At 29.9% G+C, this 12,734-nt stretch overlaps 1 protein-coding gene and 1 long non-coding RNA gene across 2 annotated transcripts in view; both read right to left on the bottom strand.

Moving 5' to 3' along the window:
- Positions 1-1,136: 1,136 nt before the first annotated feature.
- Positions 1,137-1,536, bottom strand: LOC126836792 (uncharacterized). Its single transcript, XR_007685391.1, has 3 exons — positions 1,427-1,536; positions 1,295-1,366; positions 1,137-1,214 (listed from the first exon to the last, which is right to left on the bottom strand). It is a non-coding gene; the product is annotated as an uncharacterized LOC126836792 (long non-coding RNA).
- Positions 1,537-1,547: 11 nt separating this feature from the next.
- LOC126836909 (uncharacterized) overlaps positions 1,548-12,734 on the bottom strand; it is a 36,130-nt gene continuing 24,943 nt past the window's right edge. Inside the window, exons 12-26 of the mRNA XM_050570630.1 lie at positions 10,388-10,456; positions 10,241-10,329; positions 6,664-6,747; positions 6,023-6,152; positions 5,756-5,843; positions 4,950-5,052; positions 4,436-4,519; positions 3,765-3,894; positions 3,451-3,681; positions 3,100-3,373; positions 2,840-3,029; positions 2,271-2,497; positions 1,982-2,186; positions 1,611-1,628; positions 1,548-1,557 (exon numbers count right to left, since the gene is read on the bottom strand). Coding sequence (XP_050426587.1) covers positions 1,548-1,557; positions 1,611-1,628; positions 1,982-2,186; positions 2,271-2,497; positions 2,840-3,029; positions 3,100-3,373; positions 3,451-3,681; positions 3,765-3,894; positions 4,436-4,519; positions 4,950-5,052; positions 5,756-5,843; positions 6,023-6,152; positions 6,664-6,747; positions 10,241-10,329; positions 10,388-10,456 — 1,932 coding nt within the window. The remainder of the gene's footprint in view (positions 1,558-1,610; positions 1,629-1,981; positions 2,187-2,270; positions 2,498-2,839; positions 3,030-3,099; positions 3,374-3,450; positions 3,682-3,764; positions 3,895-4,435; positions 4,520-4,949; positions 5,053-5,755; positions 5,844-6,022; positions 6,153-6,663; positions 6,748-10,240; positions 10,330-10,387; positions 10,457-12,734) is intronic.

Genomic DNA, 12,734 nt, shown 5'->3' with positions numbered 1-12,734 from the left:
CTTGTCTGAAGATAACGCGAAAATTCCTAATAGAATGTTCAGAAAAAAAGTTTTTTTAACATCTCATAATTGCTATTTCCTGGCGAATCAACCACTTTTAATAAAGCAAAAAATAACCTTTTATTTCTCCTTAATAAATGTACCGGATGCACACTGCTGCCTGATCTACAACACCAACATCTTGTGTACTATCAATCTGTAAACTAACATGTTGTTCACCCAATTCTAATTGTATTTTATCTCTTATAAACGTAACGATGGATAAAACAACTTTATTCACTGTAGTTTTAGATAGTAAAGTTACAAGTAAACCTCTACCGCAAGAAACCAGTGACTTTTTTTCCAAATTTTCTTTCCTACGTATGCTGTTTTCTATGGTGGAATTCAAATGCTTATATAACGTAGCATCCCGTTTAGCTGTAAACTGTATTAACTCCAAATAATTTATTTTGTTCAAAATATTATCTACATCATTCCATTTGTATAAACTTTCGGAATTTTTAGAGCCTCCGAGCGATATTTTTTTCTATCTGGTGAGTTTATATGTATTTAGTTTAATGTCACTGGATGTTAACGCCTGAATAGGAAATTGTTTGACAACGTTTATTTTTTAAGAATATTAGCGTTTGGACTAAGCTTGAATTGAGATTAAATTTCCTAAGATGATATAAATATATATTTGTCCAAACGCTCGGCCGGACCTACGCTTCGCATAAATACCATTCGAGAGGAACCATTTAGGCAGTCGATCTGCAAGTCAACTAGTAGACGTCCCTTCACACGGGTCAACATGTCAACTAGAACTTAAGACTTTAATCAAAAACATCATCTTTAAAATTTTGAAAAGCGTCTGTTTATGCGTTCTGTCAAATAATAACAACATTTTGGTAAAATAAGCCACTATGGTTTGTTTTCATTTCGAATCAACTCAATAATAATTTTCTCATCTTCATAGTAAAGACAAAACAAGAATAACACAGATGGCTTATTTAAATGTCCCTCAATTATTACATTTATTGTACATAATTTTACACAATACGAAAATTCTAAAATTTAATTAGATCAACCAAACAAAACAAAAACGAGTTTATATAAAACAAAAAAATATAATTTGCTAATAATATCTTTAATTCATAGCGAGCGTGTAACAAACACAAATATGATAATAACTTAAATATGGTTTAGGCGACCGTAATATCTGTTTCGTTGTCCTCCTGAAAATAGAAATTATGTCTCAATTTTCGTCATTATAATAGTAAAATATATATATAATATACGTTCAAGAATTTGTTACCTCAAGATCGTCTTCGACGTAGGAATCCAATGGTACTTGAGCGGGAGCCTCCAAATATACACAACGAAACTCCTACAGCATAAAAGTGTCATAAAAAGTTTTAAAAATAACATATATCATAATAGTACTGACCTTTCCTTCTGAACTGTCAACGCCAGTAATACGAATGTAGAGTATCGGTCTGCGTTTAAATTGCAACACCTGCCAAGATCGTGTCAGCCCATTAGATTTATTGATAATCAAATCCCAATCCTCATTGTTGGCTGAAGTTTCAATAATGTAACTATATGCTTGGTCGTCGCTACTTTCATTCGACTTGCCCCAAAGCAGCAACCTGTCAAATATGACGAAAATAATTATGTCTTAGTTCAATTATGTATAAGAATCATGAAAAAACAGAGTAAGTAAACAAAAAACTAGTGTAAAATACATTTTTGTTTCACCACTTTCTACTTCGTTTTACTTTTATAATACCGGTTGGTGAAAGATATCAAAACGAAATGATAGTTTATTTATATTTATAATAATACAATTTAAAAATAAACATAGTAATTTAGTTTATAAATTAAAAAAATCATTCCAACGACTGGAAATGATAAAAAGAATTATCAAAACAAGAGATATGTGGGCCTGGACAGCATAGTGAAATGATTGCTATACAAAATTGACAGAATTTTATACAATTACCTCATTGAACTGAGTATATATGGCTGCGTAAGATGAACCACTATAAAACCCGATTCCAGCAGATGATATGTGTATGTGCGATATCTATCGTAGTCGTCAATGAAGGCATTTAATAGCGTTCTTCTATTGTTACTATTTTTACCTTCGATTACAATTGCATCGACAGATTCTGAAGCCACATTATACGTCTCGTTGTCTTTGGGAACTTGGTTGAAATTAATAAATTAATCAAATATATTAAATCTTTTTTTTTTAATTAAAAAATAAGTTACTTCACTGGATTTCTTACCGACAAATCCGTTTTCGATTCCCCACTTGTGCATATCAATTGTATTGTAACGGACATCCCAAATTCTAAAAGTCGCAGTACTGTCGGTTCCAACAATGTGTATATACCGAACTATGCGTGGATGAATCCACAGACGTTGACGCGATCGGCAATTATAATTTGAATAATCTATAAGTCGCTCCCAATGTTGCCCATCTATTGAAACTTCAATGTAATAAGAGTAACACCTAAAGTATCACATAATTTGAAAATGTTTTAGAAAAGGTACTTGTAAAAGAGTAAATAAAATAAAATATTAGGTAGAGAGTTGTGAAAAATACTGTCGTACCAAGAATACAAGATATGAACCACGAATTCTCAATAAAAAAAAAAATAGAATACATTTTTTCAATCTTTGATTAGTTTGTTTGTTTTACTTATAATTAAAATAAATTCTTGACAAAAAAAAAAATGGTTACACATGTATGAATGAAAGTCACGAATATGTTGAATAATATTATTAAATTGCATTTTTTTTTTCTTCAATAATGGCCATTTAAATTAAAAATATTAATAAGTTCAAAACACACCTCATTATTTCAATCCTATGTTCACGCCATAAGGATATATCAACATAGTTTATAATTGATGGAGTATTTAACTTTATTACATTAGTACCGCTTCTGTTATTTAAAACCGAAAAACCCTGAGACCGATGGATAAGATTCACATTGGTAACTGGAGAACTATGAGACTGATAATCAAGACGCACATTGGGTTCTAAAAATTTTGATAATTTAAACCGTCATAATTTAAGATATACAAATATTGATGTGTACAGCAAGCATACTTATCTGTCCCCGAAATTGAGGCTTATCTGTTGACCAAGTGTTACTAAGTTGTATGGCATCTGAAATTATATCCGAACTAACCAGTTTTGATTCCTTAGCCTTAGACAAATCTCCGTTACTCATTAAGTGATATCTGACGGCCGATAAAACATGGATTTCAGTATCACGGTCCAATTCGTTTTGATTATTATTGATCCAGCGACAAACCTCGCGGAATATAACTAATTCGTCGGCATAAAACGTGTCTCGATTGAGAATGTCTTGAAGAGCTCCCTAAAAATATCAATTGTTTCTTAACTTTTACCAACCACGAGCAATATGATTTTTTTGTTTAAAAAAAAAATCATTACAGATGTCAATGACAAAAAATCTTCAGATTTCAATATATCCAAAACGTTGTTTTCAATCAAGTTGAGTGATTCGACTTGGAGCTCCTTGTATTGATAAAGTCGTGCCATAGCAAAGAACGAACAAACATTTTGTACATTAAAACTTCTTTGCAAATATTCGTGCAGCGAAAGTTTTAAGTTTGGAATATCAAAATAATCCGAAATCTTAAGTAATTCGAAAACCTCTCTACCCTAAAAAAAAAATGAGGAATGTGTTTAATATTAGATCAAACACATACTATCGGACTCGCGAAGCAGTGTCGATTATACGTTACCTCTACACCACTTAAATTTATTCGACCAGAATAAATATATTTAAGAATTATTTTAAATAAGGATACTGGTGCTTCACTTATTTGCACATGCGATTCATAGGTTTCTTTAAAATCTCCATACAATAAGCGACTAAAAATAATACAAAATATTACTACAAACATTAAGTTTTAGAGCAAAATTAAAAAACGCTAATAAGTTTTAATATCTACTAGATGTTAATTATACCATTTTTGGGATGATAAAACCATTTGTTTTGACTCTCCAAGTATACAAAGATTTTTAAATTTTAAATACTTCAATTGGCTGACTCCATATGCCACAAATTATATTTGTTTCATAATATTCAAGACAATATTAGGGTTAAAATTAAGTGGGAGTATTTAGAAATATTTGGTCTGATTTTGGCCACAACGAACCAGGAAGTGTAAACTATAATGAATAACAATTATTGTGAACCAATAGTCCTGAAAATTCCATGGGGTGAAGCCAACGAGCCGGTTTGACTTGGAAGACCCCATATACAATTAAATTAAGATTTAATTTATGCCTAACTTAAAACCCTGATTTTCAAAATCTACAGAAACACAAAAATAATAGTAATAGTAATAAAAAAAAATAGTTTTACCCGCCCTGGAAGAAAAACCTAAGGAAATATACTTAAATTAAATACTCAAAAAATTTGCTGCGTGAGGCTAATACACTACGATGGGCGGCCAATTTTTCTCCATTTACATCCAAAAAAACATCTGAAAACCTGGAATAAATTTTGAAATTAATTAAAAATACACATACAATTATAAAGAAAGAGATAAATAATCACAAAAAGGGGAGAAAGTTGAACCTATTTATTTCGACAGGTCAGTCCAATTATTTATATTTAATGAAAGCATCCAGGTATATCATGTTTTACTACTTTGTGTACAACCTAGTTTAAATCAAATATTACACTAAAATTAGCAAAACGGGACACACAGCTTACATTCACCATCTTTTTACAGGAATAACTATTGATTATAAATATAATAACATTGTATTATTAATATTTATAAAAAACGGTATAAAATATTATGATTTAACAGAATAGAATATATATTTGGCTATGGTATCAATAAACTTTATAGAAGATAAACTTGCTAAATTTTGAAAACTATAAAGTTAATAGGAACAAATACAAAATCGCATACCTGACTTTCAAATAGAGGTTGCCTATGTCGCCGACCAAGAATCGAGTGTGGTCGATTTGCTCGTTACTGTCCGCTTTGGAAGACGAAGACCCCGACATATAACCTTTAGGATTAGAACACAATAAAATTGATAAAACGTTTAATTTTATGGATGAGTTTGTATGGTTCATTTTTTTAGGCCACACTTTCTCCTCACTATAATATTATTATACTTTAAAAATAATTTAAATTTTGGAATTTAAAATCTATACTCTAACTTACTTGTTAGTTTATTTTTTAATTTTACATGCATACATTACGATCGTTGATTTAATTTTGAAAGCGTTTTAGCTCATATCATTTTAAAGTAGGTATTAAAAAGTATTAAATTTGCTCTCTAGTAAATGTGAAGCTCTATCCACTTTTAAAAATTTTAGTGTATCGTACATTCATAAAAAAAATACTTATTAGTTTCAAAAGTTCATTTGCATATTTTATTTAGCTTCAATTTTTTTAAGATTTAACAAAACAAAAATGAAACAAATGGTTTTCATCCTCTCAATTTTTACTCATAAGAAAGTGAACTCAGTGATAAGATAACACAGAAAAAATTGCATAGTTGGTACTACTAAAATTATGGTTAATAGTATAAGGATACACTAGTTGGGTCAACTAAATTTCTTGTAAAAGGCGTTGTGCAGAAAAAGTCGTTAATATGTACCCAAAATATGGCAAATTTTTTAATATCGATTTTATTCACTCATTATTAGTCTTATTTGTATTACCTTATTATTACTATTACTTATTAGATATAAGTATTAACCTACTTTGTTTGTTACTCAAAGTTTTGGTTAAAAGATTCCAAAAATAAACGCTCACACCTCGTAGAATAGGTAAATTACAATCCTCTATACCCTAAAAAATAAAAAATAAAAAATTTGTTTTATATTTCTTCATAAATATTTTTTCAATTAACACAAAAAATTCAATTTAACAGATTAAACATATGTTATCGGCCAAACGATCACACAACCCTAATAAAAAATATATTTATATCGTTTAATAACCGGGAAGCAGCGTCGATTATACGTTACCTCTAAAACACTTATCTTTATTCGACCAGTATAAATGTATTCAAGAATGACTTTAACTAAGGTTACTGGTGCATCACTTATTTCCACATGCTTTTTATAGGTTTTTTTACCAACTCCATACAATAAGACTCTATAAATAATACACAATTTTACTACAAACATTAAATTATAGAGTAAAATTAAAAAACGCTACCCTTCTCAGGGGTAAACATGATAGTTATTATGGTCTACTAGTTACTAAGTTTACCGTTTATGAAATGATAAATTGCTTTTTTGTTATTAGAGAGTCCAAATATATAGAACAAGATTTTTTTTTTTAATTAAAAAAAACGTCTATCGGTATGTTCCCTTTAATTTCATAGTATTTTAAACGGCTGCATCATTAAAAATAAGTGGAAGTATTAAAAAAAAAAAAGAGTTCTCATATTAGGTCACAACGAACTAGGATGTGTAAACTATTGTGAACCAATAGTCCTGAAAATTCCACCGGATAAAGTCGATGAGCCGGTTCGACGTGGAAGTTCCCATATAGAAGTTAAAAAAGATTTAATATATGCCTATCTTTCAAACCTGATTTTCAAAAGCTACAGCTGCACAAAAATAATAATTATAGTAATAAAACAATGATACGAATTAACTACCTAAAATATTCGCTGCGTGCGGCTAATACACTACGATGGGCGGGAATTCGTTCTCCATCTACAACCAAAACAACATCTGAAAACCTGAAATAAGTGTTAAAGTTAATTGAAAATAAACGTACGAAAATTACTAATACATTTTGTATATTATCAAACTTAGATAGTCGGCTTTAAATTTTGTCTTACAGTTATTAATATGTTTCAATCTTATCTTAGTTTTTTACCTTATCTTACTTTTAACATACTATGATTTTACCAGATTAGAATATATTTTGGGATAAGGTATCAATGCATTTTATAGAAGGTAAATTTACTAAATTTTGAAAATTATTAAGTTAATAGGAACAAATACAATATCGCATACGTGTTGCTCAAATAGAGGCTGCTTATGTCGCTGACCAAGAATGGATTGTGGTTGATTTGCTCATTACTCCACGTGTTGGACGACGAAGGCCGCATCATATAACCTTTGGTATTTGAACATATTAAAATTTATAAAACATCTAATGTTTTTGATGCGTTTATATGGTTTATTATTTTTTTAATCGTCTGTTAACTTAATATTTATAATAAGATAAATATCATATTTTCATATTTTGGCAACAAAAAATTGTAAAAATGTGCCTAATCTTAAGTTGGTTACTTCTGTTCCCACCCTCGTTAGCTATTTGTAAAATAACTAAGTGAAAATGTACATTTAATAGAATTAGACATCAATACATGATATTCCACATATGTACATATATGTATAGATATCTACCGTCTACCTATCGTTTGTACACAAACGTACGTTGCTATTTCCAAGTACAAACAAGTTCCCATTTCAGATAATCTCTTCTGTAAAGACAATATTTTAATATTTACCAGAAACTATATTGTTTTGATAAAAATAAAACAGGAAATCTATTTTAGATTAAGCAAGTCCAATAATATTTAAATATTTATTCAATTTGTGGTATAAAATATAGTTTAAGGAGTTAACCACGCAAGCAAAAAAAAAATAAAAGGACTTGTTGGTCTTGAGTTTTTTTTGATGATTGATGACATATCTTTAGGGAAGGTGTGTTTTGCATTTAGAGCCATGGGTAGTGGAGAAGAGATAAATTAGTTTACTTTATCTAGGTGAGAGGAGTCCGGGAGGATCGAGTGGGGTTTTAAAACATTGACAAATGTTGAACCAGCAACTCGACCTTTTCTTGAGAAGAGCCGGCAAGGCTGTTGTTTTGATGTTGAAGGAGGGCCATTAATTGTTCTGTGTCTAAATAGTGATTTAGTTTTCCACCATAAGGAACCATTAATTGGTGACAGTATAACCTTATAGGCCGCCTCAACCCCTATCCCTATCTTAATTAATGATATATTTACACATTTCACTCATAAAACCAAAGTACTTTTTCTTAATGAAATAACATTTCAGCGAGGGGACGTTTAAAATAATTGTTTTAATAGGTTAAGAAGTTCTGAAGGTATGCGACCTATGTAAATATTACCCACTACAGCTGCTAAGCAATGTTTAGCAAACTTTATTAGACTTTTGGTATTTTGGCCAAATGCGACGACGACTTGAGAGTGAGTTTTTCAAAATGGCTCAACTTATTTTGAACAAATTTATTTTAGCATTACGGTTCTGCAAAACTTCCAAAGTTCTAAAATGTTTTATTTAAGTCTTTCATGATTTTTTTTTAATAAATTGGATTTCAGTGCGGCTGTGTTCGGCAAGTTTAGCTTTGTTAACTTATCTTATTCTGAAAATGATTGTATAAACAAGAAAAAGAATAAATACATTTTGGTCTAAGTTTAAGTATTCCCAAAACTTTAACGACTTTTCATTGTTTAATGATAAAATATAATGAATTGACAGTTTACAGTAAAATTGTACCCAAAGTCGATAAAATTCTGAATCTTACCAATAAAATAACATACAAATTGAAATATTTATATGTTTTTGGGCTGTTCGCAAACAAAAAATTGTGTGGACAATATTACGTAGACCAAAAAGAGAGGAATTATTTAACTATTAATAAAATATATTATTTACCTGGGGTTGGCCATAAAATAATAAATACTGAAAAAAAAATCAGCATACTGCTATAATACGTGTTCATATAATATCAAATGTTGACCACTTTAAACTATGCACCAAAGAAAAACCACGTCATTGATACTGAACACCAATTTAAATATGTAGACGTGTTACAATAGCGTACAATATTTTTCTACATGCGATGGGATATTATGTTTTAAATGTATCATTGTGTTTACATAGCGTGTACGATTTTTTGTATAGGCGCATGTTATTGGCGTAAACTGTCAAGCATCAAACACACATTGAAGCTGACGTCAGTCTTGTTGAAGATACTTAAATGAGCCATTGAAAACAATATTCCCTTATTTTTAGATCATAAATTACGGGGTAGGACGTGTTACTTTAGACTAGACTACTATTAGGACGTTAAAATATTTCCACCAGTGTAAGACTTTAGGCCAAACTAAAACCGTTTACACACACAAGTAAATGACAACATTTTTTTTTCTATAAGCTACGTTTACTCACACTTTCCTTAGTCTTAAACAATTTACCCCACTTTGTTTTTTTGTAATTATGTCTGTATACTAAAAATATTGTTATAAAATTGTTTTGGCTTTAACAATGATTTTTGGATGTTACCATTTTTTGTCAAAGATGAAGTAACTGTTATAAAAAAAAAACGTTATCAGGATTTCATTATTAAAATATTACAAGTGGGGGGGCCAGGGAAATAAACCTACCTCGAAAGATGAAAATGAAAATTGTAATTTGTTAGTTCAATTGACGTATGTGTTTTTTTTAAACTTTTTATATAACTTAAAATTTTTCTGTTGTGTAATTTGGAGGCTCCTTATCATGTAACATTTGATTCCAATTTTGTTCAAGACGGTCGTACGGTAACAATTACATTAATGTATCTATTTTCTTACAAATCTGTCGCAACTGACTGGCTCGCTTGGTCCCTTGTTTTGCGATTAATGTGTCCCGCACCCTTAAGAGCACCATGTTATCTCGGCCAGGGCTGTCGTGTGACCAATTATTATTAATCATGTTACATTATTCATCTCCACAGATTTGTCAGTTCATTAGCATAGGCGCAAATAGCCTTTGGAGTGATTGTAGTTTAAACCACTTAATATCGAGTAATAATTATTCAGAAATTCCTAAAACTTAACAGGGCTTGGTAAGGACAAAACAATAATGAAACAGATGGTTTATTAAAAGGTCCCACAGTTATCACATTTATTGTATACAATTTTATATAATTTTACTAAATAAGATAATCATAAAATTGTATTACATTAATCGAATAAAACAAAAACAAGTATGCATAAAAGAGAACAAAATTATTTGATAATAATATTTTTAATTCGTAGCAAGCGTGCAACGAAATCAAATAGGCTTATAATTCAAATTTGGTTACTGGAGTTTAGTTGGCCTCCTGAAAACAAAAATCATCGTTCAATTTTCGAAATTATAATGGTATGAAATAAAAAAAAATAATTAGATAAACTAATAATAACGGTTATCGAATTTGCTGTGACTAACCCGTCATTTGTTACCGCACGATCATCTTCAACGACGTTGGAATCTAATGTTACTTGAGCGGGAACTTCCAAATATATAACACGAAAAACCTACAACATATAAGTATTATTAAAAGTTTAAGAAAACACATAAACTAATTGTACTCACATTGCCTGCTGCACATTTAACGCCAATAATACGAATGTAGAGTATCGGCCTGGGTGTAAATTTCAATACCTGCCAAGATTGCGTCACCTCATCAGATTTATTTACAATTCTCTCCCAATCCTCATTGTCGACTGAAGCATCAACAGTGTAACTGCAGGCATCGTCGCCCCGAAGCAGCAACCTGTCAGTTATGGCAACCATAATATTGTCTTAGTTTCATAATGAATAAAAATCATAAAATGTCCAAATTGTTTTTGCTTTTATTAATTATTAGTAAAATATTTGATTGAATTATTGTTTGTCTTATGTGTGTCTGATCAGCATAGTGAAAATATTGGTATAAATGATTCAGAACTAGCGAGTTCATAGCAAAAACAACTGATCCAGAACTTGGATATTGCATGGCATTACGTTGAGAGTAACATATACCCTCAATAAGCTTTAGTAACCTTACCTCAGCGTCCTAATAAAATAAGTTGTATCTTTAAGAAAAGTCATTTGTTTAGATTGCGTAAATTTAGATAATGATTAAGTATAAAATCTGTCCAAAGGTAGTAAAATGTTTATAATTTAAGTATTTTTTTCATTTATACTTTTAATTGGTTACATTTAAATTGATAAGACAAATTAGTTACAGATAAAAATTGTGCTTGTTATTTGATTATTTTTCTTTATGTTAAATAATAACTATTTTTATTTAAATATTACTCTAATTGTTCACCCATAGATGTGAACGCATTATATTAAGTATCAACAGTACAGGACACATTAATTGCGAAGCAAACAAGCCAGTCAGTCTCTATAGATTTGTCAATACATTATCATAGGCACAAATAGTCCAACATATTTGGAGATATTGTGGTTTAAGCAACTTAATATCGAGTAATAATTATTCAGAAATTCCTAAAACTTAACAGGGCTTGGTAAGGACAAAACAATAATGAAATAGTTGGTTTATTAAAAGGTCCCACAGTTATCACATTTATTGTATACAATTTTATATAATTTTACTAAATGCGATAATCATAAAATTTTATTACATTAATCAAATAAAACAAAAACAAGTATGCATAAAAGAGAACAAAATTATTTGACAATAATATTTTTAATTCGTAGCAAGCGTGCAACGAAATCAAATAGGCTTATAATTCAAATTTGGTTACTGGAGCTTTAACCGTTTAATTGGCCTCCTGAAAACAAAAATCATCGTTCAATCTTCGAAATTATAATGGTATGAAATAAAAAAAAATAATTATATAAACTAATAATAACGGTTATCGAATTTGCTGTGACTAACCCGTCATTTGTTACCGCACGATCGTCTTCAACGACGTTGGAATCTAATGTTACTTGAGCGGGAACTTCCAAATATATAACACGAAAAACCTACAACATATAAGTGTTATTAAAAGTTTAAGAAAACACACAAATCAATTGTACTCACATTGCCTGCTAAACATTTAACGCCAGTAATACGAATGTAGAGTATCGGCCTGGGTGTAAAGTTCAATACCTGCCAAGATTGCGTCAGCTCATCAGATTTAGTTACAATCCTCTCCCAATCCTCATTATCGACTGAAGCATCAACAGTGTAACTGCAGGCATCGTCGCCCCGAAGCAGCAACCTGTCAGTTATGGCAATCATCATAATGTCTTAGTTTAATTATGAATAAAAGTTATAAAAAACACTTTATTTTACTAGGTTGGCGAAAGAAATCATAGCAAAATGATAGATTATAAAAAAAAATAATACAATTTAAAAAACGAATTAAACATGGTTCTAGAAGCCTACAATAACTGATCACAATAAAATCCTATTTATACTTTTATTACAATAATTGTTTTAAAGCTTGGTATTATTTTTTAATTTTTTTTTTTTGTTAAAATTATTCATTTACATGGCCATTGCCTATTTGTTTAATGAACTACAGATCAATTTTTATTAAAAAAAAAAAAAACATATGTTACTACATTTTAAGAAATAAATTGGAATCAATGATCTTATCGAAAAAAGAAATATTTAATAAATATCATAATACTGATAAATACAATTTTTTACGGGTTGGAGACTTGGGCTCTGAGAAGGAAATAAGAAAGGAGACTTCACATTTTTGGAGAAATTATTTATAGATGTGTATGAATTAAAAAATTCATTCCGACGACTATAAGTAAAAATAGAGATTGCCCAAAGAAGGCTTATGTGTGTCTGATCAGCATAGTGAAGAGATTGGTATAAAAATTGCAAGATATTTATACTGTTACCTCATTGAACTAAGTATATATGGTTGTGCGAGTTGAACCACTATACCACCCGATCCCAGCACATGATACGTGTATCTGTCCTTTC

The sequence above is a fragment of the Adelges cooleyi genome, unplaced genomic scaffold (assembly GCF_023614345.1).
Source record: "Adelges cooleyi isolate 19-005CV unplaced genomic scaffold, UGA_ACOO_1.1 ACOO_flye_CR_arks_rails_tigmint_CR_PRNA_247, whole genome shotgun sequence".
NCBI lineage: Eukaryota > Metazoa > Arthropoda > Insecta > Hemiptera > Adelgidae > Adelges > Adelges cooleyi.
Note: the sequence above shows the minus strand (reverse complement) of the source record. Positions and strands in the feature narration are given on the sequence as shown.